This window comes from Mesoplodon densirostris, chromosome 2 (genome assembly GCF_025265405.1).
Source record: "Mesoplodon densirostris isolate mMesDen1 chromosome 2, mMesDen1 primary haplotype, whole genome shotgun sequence".
NCBI classification, from domain to species: domain Eukaryota; kingdom Metazoa; phylum Chordata; class Mammalia; order Artiodactyla; family Ziphiidae; genus Mesoplodon; species Mesoplodon densirostris.
This window is the reverse complement of record NC_082662.1, coordinates 17,060,571-17,080,316: the sequence shown is the minus strand read 5'-3', so window position 1 is coordinate 17,080,316 and position 19,746 is coordinate 17,060,571. Positions and strand designations below refer to the sequence as shown.

The window sequence follows — 19,746 nt, the reverse complement described above, 5'->3', positions numbered from 1 at the left end:
AATTAACCAGTGAAGCCATGAAAATATGTGACCCACAATGAGGAGAAAAATAATCAAAACTGATTTATTACTGACATAGTTATTAAAATTAGCATAGAAAATCATTAAATAACTTTTAAGTACATTTATTATAACTGCATTTCACATAATCAAAAAGTAATGAGGGCCTCCCTGGTGGCGCAAGTGGTTGAGAGTCCGCCTGCCGATGCAGGGGATACGGGTTCGTGCCCAGGTCTGGGAGGATCCCATATGCCGCGGAGCGGCTGGGCCCGTGAGCCATGGCCGCTGAGCCTGCACGTCTGGAGCCTGCGCGTCCGGAGCCTGTGCTCTGCGACGGGGGAGGCCACAGCAGTGAGAGGCCCGCATACCGCCAAAAAAAAAAAAAAAAAAAAAAGTAGTGACACGGATTTGACGTAATTAGAAAAACATAATTGATAGAACCAGTAGAAAGAAAATTAGAGAGGCTATAGAAGGCTTAAACAGCACAACCAACTTGACCTCATTAAACAGTCAAACAGCAGATACAGAAGTGCAAATGTCAAATTTGCCCAGATAGACGATATTGCGGGTCATAAAACAAGTCTTAATAAATTTCAAAGGATTCAAGCCAAAGCAGGTATATTCTCTGACCACAGTGGAATTAAATTAGAAATCAGCAAGAAAAGTATCTCAGGAAAAATCCCTCAAATATTTAGAAACTAAATAACACACTTGTAAATAACCCAAGAGTCAAAGAAGATATCAAAAGGGAAATTATCAATATAAAATATTTTGAAACAAATGAAAACCCAAGTCAAAATTTGTGGTTGTGGCCTTTTCCTGTTGTTGCTATAACAAATCACCATAATTTGAGAGGTCAGAAGTCCCAAACTGGTTTCACTGGACTAAAATCAAGATATCAACAGGTCTGTGTTTCTTCTGGAAGCTTTATGAGAGAATCTGTTCTCTTTTTCCATATTTCAGAGATACATGTATTCCTTGGCTTGGAGCCCTGTCCTCCATCTTGAAAGCCAGCCGCATAGCATCTTCTTATCTCTTCAATTCTCCTGCCTCCCTCCCACTTGTAAGGACACTTTTGATCACATTGAATCCATTGGGTTAATCCAGGATAATAGTCTCCGTGTCAAGATCCCTTAACTTAATCACATCTGCAAAGTCACTTTTGTCACGTCAGGTAGCATATTCACAAGGTCCAGGGATTGGGACGTGGATATCTTTGGCGGTACATTATTCTCCCTACCACACTGCTAGGATAGTACTTGGGTGGCAGTTGACACCACTAAATGCCCATATTAGAAAAGAAAATGGTCTCAAATTATTGACCTCAGCTTCCATCTGAAGAAACTATTAACTGAACAAATTATATAAGATGAATGAGGTCTGAGATCTAATGTAAAACATGGTGACTATAGTTTATAACACTGTATTTATTGTATAACTGAAATTTGCTAAGAGAATAGATCTTAAATGTTCTCACCAAGAAAAAAAGATAAATATGTAAGATGATGGATGTGTTAATTAACTAGATGAGGGGAATCCTTTCACAATGTATGTGTATGCATATATTAAATCACGATGTACACTTTAAATATCTTATAATTTTATATATCAATTATAGAAAACAGGGACACAATAGGGAAAAAAAGAACCATAAAACTGAAAGGTAGTTACTGAGAACATCAATAAAATTAATAAACCTATGATTTGACTGTTACTATGATGATGTTTAATGTTAAAGCTGGAAGTAAAAACTTTTAAATTGTGTTATAGATGTATATTTTTGGTAGAATTTAAGTCTAGACTCATTATTTTATTATACTTACATTTTTGGTTTCAGTGCTAGGCCCTGGGGAGACTAGCTTATACTATTTAAGCTTCTGTAAAGCAGTCATAGAGCAGAAAGCCTATTTTTAACACACTGGGAGCATAATTACCAATCCATCCATCCATATCAAATAGCAACACCTGAGAAGATGCTGGAAAAACACTGGCAGACTTAGACTCTAGTGTTTCTTTTCTTTGACATTTCTTAATGACCCTATCATTCTTACATATTTTATCACCATAATTATTCTTTTCTAGTTTATTTACATCTCCATGGTAAAAACTTAATCCTTCTCTCACCTGGGTTTCTTCTTTGCTCTACCCCGTTCCTTAAATAAATCATCATATTTTACTAGATTCTCACAAGGATCTGTGGAAGAACAAAAGGACAGAATAATATCCCCAACTTCAAGAAACTCTAGACAAAATTCTTGAATATGATATAATCAGAATAATTTATTGCCAGCTTTTAGGATTTCAAAGCCGGGTGGGGAAAAAAATAAAACATTGGGGCTGGGAGACAGGAATGAGAAAGGATTGGAACTGGGTGTTAAGAGTGGGACCTTGCACTCTTTCCATTATTGAAACGTTCTACTCCTTATGTACAACCCTGTGACAATGCACTTGAGACCTTCCCTTACTAGTAGTAAAGTATCCTTTTTTTTTTCTTTTTAAGTATGTAAGTTTCAGGTGCACAGCATTATAGTTCTACCACTGTATACACTACAGAGTGATCACCACCACAAATCGAGTTACAGTCTGTCACCGTACAGTTGACCCCCTTCACTCATTTTTCCCACCTCCTTTCCCCTTTGGTGACCACTAACCTGTTCTCTGTATCTGTGAGTTTGTTTCTGTTTTTGTTTTTGTTTTTTTTTAATTGCGGTACGCGGGCCTCTCACTGTTGTGGCCTCTCCCGTTGCGGAGCACAGGCTCCGGACGCGCAGGCTCAGCGGCCATGGCTCACGGGCCCAGCCGCTCCACGGCATGCGGGATCCTCCCAGACCGGGACGCAAACCCGTGTCCCCTGCATCGGCAGGCGAACTCTCAACCAGTGCGCCACCAGGGAAGCCCTCTGTGAGTTTGTTTTGATTTTATTTTGTTTGTTTATTTTATATTCCAAATATATGAGTGAAACCATTCAGTATTTGTCTTTTTCTGTCTGACTATTTCACTTAGCATAGTGCCTTCAAGGTCCATCCATGTTGTCACAAATGGTAGGATTTCATTATTTTTTATAGCTGGGTAGTATTCCGTTCTGTGTGTGTGTGTGTGTGTGTACACACACCCCACATCTTCTTTTTCCATTCATCTGTAAGTGGACACTTAACGTTGTTTCCATACCATGACTGTTGTAAATAATGCTGCATTAAACACAGGGGTGTATATATCTTTTTAAGTTAGTGTTTCCAAATTCTTCAGATAAATACCCAGTAGTGGAATAGCTTGGTTGTGTGGTAGCTCAATTCTTAGTTTTTTGAGGAATCTCTGTACTATTTCCTATAGCAGCTGCAACAATTTACAGTCCCAACAAGTGTAAAGAGTGTACAAAGGTTCCCTTTTCTCCACATCCTCTCCAACATCTGTTATTTCTTGTCTTTTCGATAGTAGCCATTCTGACAGGTGTGGTTGATATCTCATTGTGGTTTGGATTTGCATTTTCCTGATAATAAGTGATGTTGAACATATTTCACGTACCTGTTGGCCATCTGTATATTGTCTTTGGGAAAATGCCTATTCAGATCCTCTGCCCATTTTTTAAATCGATTTGTTTGTTTTTTTGTGGTTGAGTTGTATGAGTTCTTTATATATTTTGGATATTAACCCCTTATTGGATATATGATTTGCAAATATCTTCTCCCATTTAGTCAGTTGGCTTTTTCACTTTGATGATGGTTTCCTTTGCTGTGCAGGAGCTTTTTAGTTTGATGTAGTCCCGTTTGTTTTGTTTTGTTTTTTTTAATTTTTCTAAAATAATGTGTTTATTGAGATGTAATTCGCATACCATAAAATTCACATGTTTAAAGTGTACAATTTAGTGGCTTATAGTACATTCACAGAGTTGTGCAATCATCACCACTGTCTACTTCCAGAATATTTTCATCGTGCAAAAAAGAAGCCCTGTACCCACACTAGCAGTAATTCCCATTCTCCCACCTAGCCTCTGACAACCACTAATTTGCTCTCTGTCTCTGTAGATTTTCCTATTTCGGAGTATGTTAAACTTTTTGAAGTGTAAAAAAGAATTCTTTTCCTTTTTTTTACCAACACCCCCCCCGCCCCATTTCCCCCCTTGGTTCTCTACATCTGTGTCTCAATTTCTGCCCTGCAAACTGGTTCATCTGTACCATTTTCCTAGGTTCCACATAGATGCGTTAATATACGATATTTGTTTTTCTCTTTCTGACTTACTTCACTCTGTATGACAATCTCTAGATCCATCCAAGTCTCTACAAATGACCCAATTTCGTTCCTTTTTATGGCTGAGTAATATTCCATTGTACATATATATACCACATCTTTTTTATCCAGTCGTCTGTCGATGGACATTTACATTGCTTCCATGACCTGGCTATTGTAAATAGTGCTGCGATGAACATTGGGGTGCATGTGTCTTTTTGAATTATGGTTTTCTCAGGGTATATGCCTAGTAGTGGGATTGCTGGGTCCTATGGTAATTCTATTTTTAGTTTTTGAAGGAGCCTCCATACTGTTCTCCATAGTGGCTGTATTAATTTACATTCCCACCAACAGTGCAAGAGGGTTCCCGTTTCTCCACACCCTCTCCAGCATTTGTTGTTTGTAGATTTTCTGATGATGCCCATTCTGACTGGTGTGAGGTGATACCTCATTGTGGTTTTGATTTGCATTTCACTAATAATTAGTGATGTTGAGCAGCTTTTCATGTGCTTCTTGGCCATCTGTATGTCTTCTTTGGAGAAATGTCTATTTAGGTATTTTGCCCATTTTTGGATTGGGTTGTTTGTTTTTTTAATATTGAGCTGCATGAGCTGTTTATATATTTTGGAGATTAATCCTTTGTCAGTTGCTTCATTTGCAGATATTTTCTCTCGAGAAAATTCTGAGTGTTGTATTTTTGTCTTGTTTATGGTTTCCTTTGCTGTGCAAAAGCTTTTAAGTTTCATGAGGTCCCATTTGTTTATTTTTGTTTTTATTTCCATTACTCTAGGCGGTAGGTTAAAAAAGATCTTGCTGTGATTTATGTCAAAGAGTGTTCTATGTTTTCCTGTAGGAGTTTTATAGTGTCTGGTCTTACATTTAGGTCTTTAATCCATTTTGAGTTTATTTTTGTGTATGGTGTTAGGGAGTGTTCTAATTTCATTCTTTTACATGTAGCTGTCCAGTTTTCCCAGCACCAATTATCGAAGAGACTGTTTTTTCTCCATTGTATATCCTTGCCTCCTTTGTCATAGATTAGTTGACCATAGGTGTGTGGGTTTATCTCTGGGCTTTCTATCTTGTTCCATTGATCTATATTTCTGTTTTTGTGCCAGTACCATATTGTCTTGATTACTGTAGCTTTGTAGTTAGTATAGTCTGAAGTCAGGGAGTCTGATTCCTCCAGCTCCGTTTTTTTCCCTCAAGACTGCTTTGGCTATTTGGGGTCTTTTGTGTCTGCATACAAATTTTAAGATTTTTTGTTCTAGTTCCATAAAAAATGCCATTGGTAATTTGATAGGGATTGCATTGAATCTGTAGATTGCTTTGGGTAGTATAGTCATTTTCACAATGTTGATTCTTCCAATCCAAGAACATGGTATATCTCTCCATCTGTTGGTATCATCTTTAATTCCTTTCATCAATGTCTTGTAGTTTTCTGCATACAGGTCTTTTGCCTGCTTAGGTAGGTTTATTCCTAGGTATTTTATTCTTTTTGTTGCAATGGTAAATGGGAGTGTTTCCTTAATTTCTCTTTCAGATTTTTCATCATTAGTGTATAGGAATGCAAGAGATTTCTGTGTATTAATTTTGTGACCTGCAACTTTACCAAATTCATTGATTAGCTCTAGTAGTTTTCTGGTGGCATCTTTAGGATTCTCTCTGTGTAGTATCATGTCATCTGCAAACAGTGACAGTTTTACTTCTCCTTTTCCAATTTGTATTCCTTTTATTTCTTTTTCTTCTCTGATTGCCGTGGCTAGGACTTCCAAGACTATGTTGAATAATGGTGGTGAGAGTGGACATCTTGTCTTGTTCCTGATCTTAGAGGAAATGCTTTCAGTTTTTCACCATTGAGAATGATGTTTGCTGTGGGTCTGTCATATATGGCTTTTATTATGTTGAGGTAGGTTCCCTCTATGCCCACTTTCTGTAGAGTTTTTATCATAAATCGGTGTTGAATTTTGTCAAAAGCCTTTTCTGCATCTATTGAGATGATCATATGGTTTTTATTCTTCAATTTGTTAATATGGTGTATCACATTGATTGATTTGCATATATTGAAGAATCCTTGCAACCCTGGGATGAATCCCATTTGATCATGGTGTATGATCCTTTTAATAAGTTGTTGGATTCTTTTTGCTAGTATTTTGTTGAGGATTTTTGCATATATATTCATCAGTAATATTGGTCTGTAATTTTCTTTCTTTGTAGTGTCTTTGTCTGGTTTTGGTATCAGGGTGATGGTGGCCTCATAGAAAGAGTTTGGGAGTGTTCCTTCCTCTGCAATTTTTAGGAAGAGTTTGAGAAGGATGGATGTTAGCTCGTCTCTAAATGTTTGATAGAATTCACCTGTGAAGCCACCTGGTCCTGGACTTTTGTTTGTTGGAAGATTTTTTTTTTTTTTTTTTTGCGGTACCTGGGCCTCTCACTGTTGTGGCCTCTCCCGTTGCGGAGCACAGGCTCCGGACATGCAGGCTCAGTGGCCCTGGCTCACAGGCCCAGCCGCTCCACGGCATGTGGGATCTTCCTGGACCGGGGCACGAACCTGTGTCCCCTGCATCGGCAGGCGGACTCTCAACCACTGCGCTACCAGGGAAGCCCTGTTGAAAGATTTTTAATCACAGTTTCAATTTCATTACTTGTGATTGGTCTGTTCATATTTTCTATTTCTTCCTGGTTCAATCTTGGAAGGTTATACCTTTCTAAGAATTTGTCCATTTCTTCCAGATTGTCCATTTTATGGGCATAGAGTTGCTTGTAGTAGTCTCTTAGGATGCTTTGTATTTCTGCAGTGTCTGTTGTAACTTCTCCTTTTCATTTCTAATTTCATATATTTGAGTCCTCTCCCTCTTTTTCTTGATGAGTCTGGCTAATGGTTTATCAATTTCGTTTATCTTCTCGAAGAACCAGATTTTAGTTTTATTGATCTTTGCTATTGTTCTCTTTGTTTCTATTTCATTTATTTCTGCTCTGATCTTTATGATTTCTTTCCTTCTGCTAACTTGGGGTTTTGTTTGTTCTTTCTCTAGTTCCTTTAAGTGTAAGGTTAGATTGTTTATTTGAGATTTTTCTTGTTTCTAGAGATAGGCTGGTATAGCTATAAACTTCTCTCTTAGAACTGCTTTTGCCACATCCCATAGATTTTGGATCGTTTTGTTTTCATTGTCATTTATCTCTAGGTATTTTTTGATTTCCTCTTTGATTTCTTCAGTGATCTCTTGGTTATTTATTTTTATTTTTTTGCAGTGTGCGGGCCTCTCACTGCTGTGGCCTCTCCCGTTGCGGAGCACAGGCTCCGGGCGCGCAGGCTCAGCGGCCATGGCTCACGGGCCCAGCCGCTCTGCGGCATGTGGGATCTTCCCGGACCGGGGCACGAACCTGTGTCCCCTGCATCAGCAGGCGGACTCTCAACCACTGCGCCACCAGGGAAGCCCCTCTTGGTTATTTAGTAACGTATTGTTTAGCCTCCATGTGTTTGTGTTTTTTACTTTTTTTTCCCCTGTAGTTGATTTCTAATCTCATAGCATTGTGGTCAGAAAAGAATGCTTGATATGATTTCAATTTTCTTAAATTTACTGAGGCTTGATTTGTGACCTAAGATGTGATCTATCCTGGAGAATGTTCTGTGCGCACTTGAGAAAAAAGTGTAATCTGCTGGTTTTGGATGGAATGTCCTATAAATATCAATTAAATCTATCTGATCTATTGTGTCATTTAAAGCTTGTGTTTCCTTATTAATTTTCTGTCTGGATGATCTGTCCATTGGTGTAAATGAGGTGTTAAAGTCCCCCAATGTTATTGTGTTACTGTCGATTTCGTCTTTTATAGCTGTTAGCAGTTGCCTTATGTATTGAGCTGTTCATATGTTGGGTGCATATATATTTATAATTGTTATATCTTCTTCTTGGATTGATCCCTTGATCATTATGTAGTGTCCTTCCTTGTCTCTTGTAACATTCTTTATTTTAAAGTCTATTTTATCTGATATGAGTATTGGTACTCCAGGTTTCTTTTGATTTCCATTTGCATGGAACATCTTTTTCCATCCCCTCACTTTCCATCTGTATGTGTCTCTAGGTTTGAAGTGGGTCTCTTGTAGACAGCATATATATGGGTCTTGTTTTTGTATCCATTCAGCAGGCCTGCGTCTTTTGGTTGGAGCATTTAATCCATTCACATTTAAGGTAATTATTGTTATGTATGTTCCTGTTACCATTTTCTTAATTGTTTTGGGTTTGTTTTTGTAGGTCCTTTTCTTCTCTTGTGGTTCCCACTTAAAGAAGTTCCTTTAGCATTTGTTGTAGAGCTGGTTTGGTGGTGCTGAATTCTTTTAGCTTTTGCTTGTCTGTAAAGCTTTTGATTTCTCCATATAATCTGAATGAGATCCTTGCTGGGTAGAGTAATCTTGGTTGTCAGTTCTTCCCTTTCATCACTTTAAGTGTATCATGCCACTCTCTTCTGGCTTGTAGAGTTTCTGCTGAGAAATCAGGTGTTAATCTCATGGGAGTTCCCTTGTATGTTATTTGTTGTTTTTCCCTTGCTGCTTTCAATAATTTTTCTTTTTCTTTAATTTTTGCCAATTTGATTACTATGTGTCTTGGCGTGTTTCTCCTGGGGTTCATCCTGCCTGGGACTCTCTGCTCTTCCTGGACTTGGGTGGCTATTTCCTTTCCCATGTTAGGGAAGTTTTCGATTATAATCTCTTCAAATATTTTCTCAGGTCCTTTCTCTCTCTCTTCTCCTTCTGGGACCCCTATAATGCGAATGTTACTGCGTTTAATGCTATCCCAGAGATCTCTTAGGCTGTCTTCATTTCTTTTCATTCTTTTTTCTTTATTCTGTTCCGTGGCAGTGAATTCCACCATTCTGTCTTCCAGGTCTCTTATCCGTTCTTCTGCCTCAGTTATTGTGCTATTGATTCCTTCTAGTGTATTTTTCATTTCAGTTATTGTCTTGTTCATCTCTGTTTGTTCTTTAATTCTTCTAGGTCTTTGTTAAACATTTCTTTCATCTTCTCGATCTTTGCCTCCATTCTTTTTCCAAGGTCCTGGATCATCTTCACTGTCATTATTCTGGATTCTTTTGCTGGAAGGTTGCCTATCTCCAGTTCATTTAGTTGTTTTTCTGGGGTTTTATCTTGTTCCTTCATCTGGTTCATAGCCCTCTGCCTTTTCATCTTGTCTATCTTTCTGTGAATGTGGTTTTTGTTCCACAGGCTGCAGGATTGTAGTTCTTGCTTCTGCTGTCTGCCCTCTGGTGGATGAGGCTATCTAAGAGGTTTGTGCAAGTTTCTTGATCCCGTTTGTTTATTAAAACCCAGTGATTAAACTTGTCTGTGTCCCTCATATTTTTCAGAATTTATATATTAGTCATTTCATAAAAAGAGCTGTGAGGGAAAACATTTTCCTTCCAATAGCGTAAAAATTTGCAAAAATCTTGAAATCATAGCATTGCTCTAATGTTGGAATTTACTTTTTCTGTATTTTAATGTAGTAGAAATTCAGTGTGCCTCTAAGAGTTGAATTTTTATGGAGAGTTGGGGAGGCTCCTTTAGGCATCTCTAAATTCAGGTAATTATGAATCTCATCCAGAGATTGTCACTTTTCCTGTGGTGCTTTAATGCAAGACAAGGGGGAAAGAATTTGTCTTTGTCTTGGGAATGTTGGTAGTACCTCTTTCAACAGAGAGCTGCTGTCATTTGTTCAGTCAACAAATTTGAATGCCTAGCCTGTGTAAGTGCCTAGCCTTGCTTGGCACTATGGATGATGCCTTAAGGAATATTTTAAGTAGAAGAATAACCAATTAAATCAATTCTTTAGAGAGGCCATAATTCAGGCAGTATTGCACATGATATGTTAAAATAAGAAAATTTAGGCAGTGAGTTGAGACTATCTCTTGTTAAATCAGTGCAGTAGTAAGGGCCTAATTAAGGTATAGGCATTGGGAATGGACTAGAAAGGAAAGAACAAATCTGAGACAGTATGTTAAATTTACTTCCCTTCTTCTAGCTAACTTGGTATTAATTGTCCTTTAAATCTGGCAGTTGGTGTTTCTGTCTGTGTCTCTCCCTCCCTTGCTTCCTCCCTCCCTTGTCGCCTACCTCTTCTTCTCCCTACTGTAGCACACCAAAGGTTACTGCACGTCTCCATCAGTAATGGTAGGAGAGGGTTTGTATATCACAATCTCACTAGACACTAGGTGTGTATCTGTGTCCAGTTTGTTAAAGGACTGAGTATCTCCTAAAGAGGTGTGTGCTTTCTCTCAGCTCTTTTTGTGAATTACTGCTTTAAATGAAAACTTTAACCACTTGAACAGAGTAACAGTTCTTGCTGTGTACGTAGCTAATTTTTAAAAAGCATGTTATATGTGTTATGTTACCCATGGAAGAAATGTTTAATGTTTTGGGGTTGGGTACATTTGATACAGTTTTGAAGGAAAAGTTTGTCTACATCTTTGTTTTTTTTGTTTAGAGGAAACTACTCCTGAGTTTGTGTTTCATCTTAACAAATCCTCCAGAAAGTAGTCTTCCCCTTTTCCATGAATGGAAATGAGAGCTGAATTCATGCATATATGAAACAAAATGTTAATTTAAATGTACAGTTTCCTCAAACTCTCTATAACTCTTAAAAAGGATTCTTCTGTGGATGCAGAATTAATCAGAAGCATTTCAGAGAGATGCATATAAAATGGACTGGTTATATAAAATCAGAAGATTCATAAAAATTGAAAAGAGACCACCACATACCACATACATGAATACATGAATATACATATTCATCATAAGACTGTGAGGCAACAGCGAATTTAAACCCACCCATAGTTACCATAATCTGAGTTCCATACTTTGAGAAAATGATTTACCTTGGTAGGCCACAAAGGAAGAATAACAGTTGGTCTAATAATGCTTTATTGTTCCTTATGGTCTGTGAAGGGAAGGCTAAAGACAAATTGGTTTGAGGTGTGTGTAACAAAGGAGATTTACAGGGTATTTTTATGATGGTGCAGTAATTTTGAGAAGATGGTTAAATGTCTCCTTTTCCTTGTTCCCCAGACCAGTGTGAGTGTTTATATTCTACTGTTCTTCCAAAAAAATTTGAACCTGCCCCAGAGAGATTAGTTGGTTTAGTTTCAATGAGATCTTTTATTTCTATAAGGAATCAGATTAGATGGTTCCCTTCAGCTTTGTGTTGATTCCTTTTGTGGGATCCTTTTAATATATTCTATTTGCTGTGTGATGTTTAAATTATCATTAAATTGTACATCCAAGTGTTGAATGATTTTGTGGAATTTGTAAGCCAAATAAATTTTTAAAAATCCTTTGTAAGCTTAACTTTCCATCCAAAACTTCTGGTACAATAGAATAATTCAATAAAAATTATGTTTCTGCGAATTCCCTGGCAGTCCAGTGGTTGTGACTAGGTGTTCTCACTGCTGGGGCCCCAGGTTCGATCCCTGATCTGGGTGGGAACTAAGATCTGGCAAGCTGTGTGGCGCAGCCAAAAAGAAAAAAAAATTATCTGTTTCTTCCTTAATTTTCACCCCAGCAGTATAAAAGGGTAGGCCAGCAGTATTGATGTGAAGTGAGAAATGAATGTTGTAGAAGTGCTGCCTATCTAATGAAATCTGAATCAAAGTATCCTTTTGGTGTCTAGAAAGCTTTTTTATCTATTTATTTGTTTGTTTATTTATTTAATTCTTTTGGCTGCTCCGGGTCTTAGTTGCGGCACACAGGATCTTTGCTGCGGCATGTGGACTCTTAGTTGAGGCATGCATGTGGGATCTAGTTCCCCGACCAGGGATCAAACCTGGGCCGCCTGCATTGGGAATGCGAGTCTTACCCACTGGACCACCAGGGAAGTCCCTAGAAAGCTTTTTAAAACAGAATCTGGGGACTTCCCTGGTTGCACAGTGGTTAAGAATCCACCTGCCAATACAGGGGACACGGGTTCCATCCCTAGTCCAGGAAGTTCCCACATGCCTCAGAGCACCTAAGCCCATGCACCATAACTACTGAGCCTGCGCTCTAGAGCCCATGAGCCACAACTACTGAGCCCATGTGCTGCAACTAATGAAGCCGGTGCACCTAGAGCCTGTGCTCCGCAACAAGAGAAGACCCTGCAATGAGAAGCCCACACACCACAACGAAGAGTAGCCCCCACTTGCCGCAACTAGAGAAAGCCTGTGCGCAGCAATGAAGACCCAAAACACGGCCAAAAATAAATAAAAATTTTTTTAAAATCATTAAGAAAAAAACAGAATCTGGAATTTAATATTTTTGTGGCTTAAAGGAACCTTAGATATCTTCTAATCTTACTCTTATACTTTATAGTTGAATATGCTGGTGCCTGAGAAGTGTGACTTGCTTATGATCACATAGTTGATTAACAGTAGAACCAGGCCCAAGTCTAGAATTGGCTGGTAGGGCAGTTTCTTATATAGATACTCACCTCATACTGAATTATGTACCTCAGTATGGCCTAACCATGAAATAGGAGGAACTTAGGCCACTGGTTGAAGGCCATATGAACTGATGTGACCAATTTGTGCCTAAGACATTTGCCATTGCAATCTTTGGGCCACACACAGCTACTCAGTTCTTCACTTTATCATCCATCTATCTCCTCAGTGTGGAGGAAGCCCTCTATTTTTCTGCTAAATTTGAACATGGGTATCATTTAGACCTAATATTTCCAAACTTTGCAGTGGGAAGCAATGGCAGTCTACTTTTCTGTTTCAGCTCAGACAGCTATAACTGCACCAAAGACGTGGAAGAAACCAAAAGATCGGACCCGCACCAGTGAAGAGGTGTTAGAGGCAGAATCGGAGGTAAGGGGCAGCAGTACATCTCGTCAGCTCATCTTCAGAACAGTGGTGCCATGTCCTGAAACAAGTGTGGGTTTGCGACTTTTCCTTGAGATACTGTTTTCCAAGCAAATATATCAAGCTCAGGGTCTGATTTTGTTTTTAATCCATTTACAGAATTTTTTAAAGATTGTTAATAGCGTGTTCAATTTCATTGAATTCTTGTCTCTGCTTCAAAATACCTCTTCTCAAGTGGCAAAAATAAGTATTGTTTACTTTTTTTCCTTATATTAAGCAGATGGGAAGACTAATCTCGTTTTTTAAAAACAGGGTTATTTGCAAATACCTCTTAGCAGTGCTGGTGGAAATCATCATACATATTTTAAGGAAAATGATTTTCAACCTGTTGTCTTTTACCTGCATCCCAGGAATATAACTTTTCACATATGGTTTGTCTATTTGAACTAAGCCATGCTAGATTTCTCTGTAGGATACCACACACCAGGTCCAGGACATGATGTGAGGAAGAGTCAAGAGCAGATTTAGTCCTAAGGCGTGCTCTACCAATTTCATAGGCTCTAATCTCAGTATCCTTAGTCTTATGTACTGAAGCTTTTAATGAAGAGTAATATAAACAATCTCTATGTTGCTTTTATCTTCTTGAGCTCTTCTTACATCTACTTTATTAAAATAATTTTCATTGAATGTTTAAGATGATAACATTAAAATGTAGAAATTACTTTAAAATAACTTTAAATGCATTTATTTCATAAAACTTTTCTAGCTAGTTATAATTCTTACCCGCTTCAGGCAGCTCACATTACGCCTTTGTTACTTCTCCCTGTCCTGTCATTGCTCATACATGATGCTCTGTTGATGTCACAGTTAGTCCCATAGCAACCACTAAAATGTTTCATGGGAGTGATTTCATTATGGTTATCAGGGCGTAAGAATTGGCAATAAGTTATAGAGGTGCAAATAGTTGCTACACTCCTTTTGCAATTGAACAAGAAAATGTTGCTCCTACAAAGAATAAAATACCTTCCAGAGGCAAGGGGAATCACATACATTCCTGGTATGGCTGTGAGAGCTTCACAGACTGGTTTCTCTTTAGATTCAGCTGTTATTTATTCACTTTGTTCTATTATACTTTGTGTTTCTTTGCCCTATGGCTATTTTTCAAATCATTATTGAATATTAAATGGGTAGGTCACTATTCCTGTGCCTCCAGGTATTCATCCTCATCTTCAGGTCGGGGTTGACCAACTTTTCCTATAATGGTCCAGATGGTAAAGTAACTATCAGGCTTTGTGGACTATATGATCCCTGTCACAATTTCTCAACTCTGCTGCTATAGCCCAAAAGCAACCGTAGACAATGTGCAAATGAATGAGTGGCTGTATTTCAGTAAAAGTTTATTGAAGTTTGAATTTCATATAATATTCACATATCATAAAATATTCTTCTTTGAGGGCTTCCCTGGTGGCGCAGTGGTTGAGAGTCCGCCTGCCAATGCAGGGGACACCGGTTCGTGCCCTGGTCCAGGAAGATCCCACATGCCACGGAGCGGCTAGGCCCGTGAGCCATGGCCGCTGAGCCTGCGCATCCGGAGCCTGTGCTCCGCAAAGGGAGAGGCCACAACAGTGAGAGGCCCGCATACCACAAAACAAAAAACAAAACAAAACAAAACAAAAAAATATTCTTCTTTGAAATGTTTTTGCACCATTACAAGTGTAAAAACCATCCTTACCTTGCACACTATACAAAAACAGGTGAGGAGCCAGATTTGGCCCACGGGCCATAGTTTACTAAAACCTGCTTTAGATTGTTATTCTTCATACAGAAGAACTGTTTGAACTCATTTTGAACCAATCACTTTTTTCTTAACCTTATAGTTTGCAAGCATAATAAGAAGGTATTTGGTCATTTGCACACAGACTTTTTCCAGAAATCCTATTCCCTTGTCTTTCCTAAAATTGAGCATTTACTAGAGTAGTTTAGTAAATATTGGTTGTCACTGTCTACATTTTTCACTGATCATCAAGGTCTTCTTCTCTTAGATTTTTCTCAGCCTTTAAAAGAATGTGTTTTAGCTATCAGCGTATTTTAGGTTATATATTGAGTTGTTACATCATTGCAATACTTAACCAAATTCTTTAAATTATAGCCTAGAAAGGTAGCTTGAAGCATGATTCATCTTAAAATTGTTAGTCAGGGCATCCTAAAATTTACTTTAAATTTTTAGGATATTTCATTGATTGTTACATATGTAGTTGTCAATCTGATTTTCTAGCACTTTAAAAACTCGTGCATTAAGCAGGCAGTTTTGTCAACTAAATTCTTGTTTTAGTAAGTTCCTATAAAAGTTTCTGCTTTGACAGTCTGGCCAATAAAGTGTTTTCTTTTTTCCATCTGGTTTTCTGGGTAAACAACTGAAGAACTGTTAGACATTTACAAACTAATTTAGTAGAGCTCCATCCTGCTGAAGGAAAAATAATCATCATAAATATTTAATGCAGCAATTTTTTTGTGGATTCTCTTGAAAAATAGCCCTTCTAATAATGTGCCTCAGACACCTCATTGATTCTTCGTGCTCTGAATTATGGTTTGTCATTCATGGACCAGGTTTCTTTATACTTTTTTTTCCAGTTAGAAATTGACTTTCTAAGTAATGCATCCTCTGTTTATATCCAATAGATTGTCTGTTGTTGGTGGTTTTAAGTACAGAGAAGATGACTCAATAAATTTTTTCCTCTAAAACAGCATTTTTTCACATTTTACAGGATCTATAATAAGAGTTCTATATGATTGTATAATGTAGTTATACTGCTCTGTAATAAGTTTGAGTACCGTTTACAGACTCACATGCCAGATTATTAAAGATCTTCTTGATGACCTATACTTAATTATAAGGTGGTATTACAAGGTTGTTTTGAGTTTAGACTGTAGTAGAGTATAGAATAAGAAAAAGTGAGGCTGCTAATTCTTGATCCAAACTTGGTAGATCAGTTTCTTCTCAAAGTATAAAAGATGCCTCACTGGGCTTCCCTGGTGGCACGGTGGTTGGGAGTCCGCCTGCCGATGCAGGGGACATGGGTTCGTGCCCCGGTCCGGGAGGATCCCACATGCCGAGGAGCGGCTGGGCCCGTGAGCCATGGCCGCTGAGCCTGCGCGTCTGGAGCCTGTGCTCCGCAGTGGGAGAGGCCACAGCAGTGAAGAGGCCCGCGTACCGGAAAAAAAAAAAAAGCCTCACTTTCTGCCATGTTTTATAAAAATAAATCATTTTCGTCTTTTATTTTCTTGGAATTTTTATGTCTGTCTTTCTTTTGATGGTTTCTGTGCTCTTCCTGTTGGAAGAACAAGGGAGAGAGAGAGAGAGAGAGAAGGGAGTGTATTTGCATGAACTTTTTATTTCCATTTTAGAAACAAGGCCTAAAAATCATCTGTTTCTATTGATAACATTTTAAAATTTAGTGTCTTTTCCCCATGATCTGATTTTAGTAGAAGAAAATTTATTAGTATCATATCTGTTAAAATACTTAATAACAAAGTAGGGTTTGTAACTCTTTAATTAAAAATTTTTTTTTTCATAAATCAGTTGGGGTCACTACTTCCTGGTGTATATGACATCCTTTTGTTCAGCCAATTCAATAGAGCCTCTAATTTGGCTCTCCTAGTGTGAATTTATCCACTGGAATTTGTGGTAAATTGCTGTTTCCTCTGAGAGCTTCTTCCAAAGGATTGTTTTCAGCGTGCTTCCCTTTGAAAAAGAAAGACTTAAAGTTCATTGAGACCTTTGCCTCAGAGAGTTTTGAGGGCTGATATGGCCCTTAAGAATTACTTTTTTTTTTTTTGGATCTGAAACTGAGATGGTCAAAAGTAATCTGGTGAATAACTTTAATTCTATTTTGCCTTTTAAAAATAGGATGCACTGGAACCCAGATTTCTCCCTGGAGGAATATATTCCAAGCATTTTTCCACGTATAATTTGAACAAGGTCACAATCTCAGAGAATTCTAAGAACCAATAAACAAAATAGATTTTAACTAACAAGTGTCCTCCTTGTTAAATGTGAGCGATGGTCAGCTTTGTGGGACTTAACATACTTTAAACTATTCATTGAACTCTATTTCACGGCCAGAGGACAGCCAAAAAATACCCTCTAGTGTGTTTCTTTTTATATTTGCTGAGTTTTAGTGGCAAGGGTAATAGTGCTTGATATAGATTCTGACTAGAACTCTTTCATGTCCATCAAGTTCCAAGGATTAACAGTTCTTTCCTTTTTAACCTTCGATATATTTAGATTTCATTAGTCATGTTAAAGCATTTCAGTAGCCATTTGAATTGTCTGCTTTATCCCAGGACATGAAATGAGAAAAGTGTTTTTTAAATAAACTTACCATTTTAGTACCATATGCTGAACACAGACATCCTTATCTTGAGTGACATGTTTTCCTATGCTTTTTGAGGGGATAAGTGTGGGTCTTCCTGTGTATTTACACACAGTGAAAAGAATATAACCTCTGTGTTCACTTATGCTTTAGCCTAAAGCAGAAGAGGAGCTTTCAGGTGACAAAGTACTTGAATCTGAACAGGATAAAATGAGCCAAGGGTTTCATCCTGAAAGAGACCCCTCTGACCTACAAAATGTGAAAACTGTGGAAGAAAATGGAGAAGAAGCTGAGCCTGTACGTAATGGTGCTGAGAGTGTTTCCGAGGGTGAAGGAATAGATGCTAATTCAGGCTTCACTGATAGTTCTGGTGAAGGGGTCACATTCCCATTTAAATCAGGTAAGTTTATCCCTGTCTTCCTGTGTATGTCTTTCCTTCTCTCCTTCACTCTACTGCAACTTAGAGAAATGTTGCCTCCTTATGAAGAAATATTGGGTGGAAGGAAGAGGCTCATCACAATGTAATATTTACAGAATAGATCAGCAGGCGGGCGCTAGTAGCTAGCAAATCCAGAGTCCTATGTTGGCGGAAGTGATATCTGATGCTGGTATTCTGCTTTCACTGGCATTGGAGGAGCAGCTGGCAAAGGAAATCAGTGCTAGGTTGGTAGAATTCGACAAGAGAAATTTAATTTCATTTTAATTGAAAGAGATATTTCAGATATGATGGCCATGTTCCTTGAGATAGTGTACTTATCATTTCACAAACCTTGAACTTAGTTTGTTGATAGAACTCACTCTGTAGAGCTGAACTCCAGGAGGCAGTTGGAAGCAGTATGACTAAGTTATTAAGCACCTGTGGTGCGGGAGGTGCCCTGTGAAATATGTGATAAACCCTAGAGGATCTTTCACCTTTAGACACCGTCAAATACACTAAACCTCTGTCCTAATACTATATAAACCATGGTTGACTTTGAGATTTATGGATATTTGGTGTGGACATGTAGGGAAAGGTAGAAAATTTGGGTTAGGTGAAAAGTTTTTCTTAGCTGCCAAATCTAAAGTGACGTCTGCATGAGGTAGTGTTTGAATGTAAAATATCAGGCCTCAGAAATAATCTCGACCAGTGTTTTTCAAACTTCTGGTTTTAACCCATTTAATAGGTTGTGAAATTAATTAAATGAGTTATAACCAACATTTTTTAAAAAGAAGAATACAATAAAAATTGTCAGTGTATTACATGCGCTAAGGGAAGTATTGTTTTTTTAAGCTTTTAATTTCATTTATATGTGTGTGTTTGCTCAGAGTCATGAAATCACTATATTTCTTACTGTGAGTTGTAGTCAAAAATGTTTGAAAGCCATTGATCGATCCCACCTTAATATACTGATCACTTATATTTAGTGAAAACACTACCAGTGAACTGTACTCCTAATGGGCTTTATGAAATTGTAAGGTTAGGCTATTGTAAATTTTGTTTAAATTTCTAAGCAATTCTTAGAAATTGTTAGACCAAATGGCATTTGAATTAAATGTTTAAATTAAGCATTGTTGGGTTTTGGGTTTATTATAGATTACAGTAATTGTGGGGTTTGGCTCAGATTTGAGTGGTAAAGTTTTAAAGCTCAATATACTGACACTTAAAGCTCAATAAACTGACACTTCTTCTAAAGATCCAGGCTTATACTGCCAAGCACTTGGGCTACCACCAATCCTTGTTCAGGGATTGAAGTACTATTGTCATTTTTAGGACTGTATAAATTATATTTTTATCCTTTAGTTTGGCAAGGAAAAAGTGCACAACTATAGACCCTAACTATATTGATCAACTAACTGCCCTTTGCCCCAATAATATACACTAGCAGTAATTAAGGAAAAGGGCAATTTAAAATTTAGATCCTAATAAACTGTATATATTTTAATAAATATAATATGGTAATAAAATATCTGTAAAATTCTCACAGACCATCAGTGAGTCTATGACCTGTATATTAGGAACCACTAATATAAAGAAGGATCCAGTGTCCTGTCATTAAGTGATCTGGGGCCTGATTTTGATGAGTGTTTTGTTAATTAAAAGAAAAAACTGTGACTTGCTTTTATTATCCAATAAAAATTTCAAGAAATTCTTCAACTTTATATAATGATAGTAGGATTGTGAGTAATGATAGCTGAAACAATAGTAATAGTAGCAAAGTAAGTGCTGTGGCAAAGAACTAATTTAAAATTCATATTAAAAATATTAGCTAAGAATATGTTTAGTGACAAGATTTTTGGACAAAGATATGTGCTTTTCCAGTCTAGTCGGCTCAGTAAGCAAGTACAT

The 19,746-nt window shown here is 37.7% G+C and overlaps 1 protein-coding gene across 12 annotated transcripts in view; it reads left to right on the top strand.

Annotated features, from left to right (window-relative positions):
• EIF4G3 (eukaryotic translation initiation factor 4 gamma 3) overlaps window positions 1–19,746 on the top strand; it is a 390,751-nt gene that overhangs the window by 282,168 nt on the left and 88,837 nt on the right. For all 12 annotated transcript variants that reach the window (XM_060089107.1, XM_060089108.1, XM_060089099.1 and 9 more), the window contains 2 exons: window positions 12,965–13,053; window positions 17,574–17,820. In XM_060089107.1, the coding sequence (XP_059945090.1) occupies window positions 12,965–13,053; window positions 17,574–17,820 (336 nt within the window). The remainder of the gene's footprint in view (window positions 1–12,964; window positions 13,054–17,573; window positions 17,821–19,746) is intronic.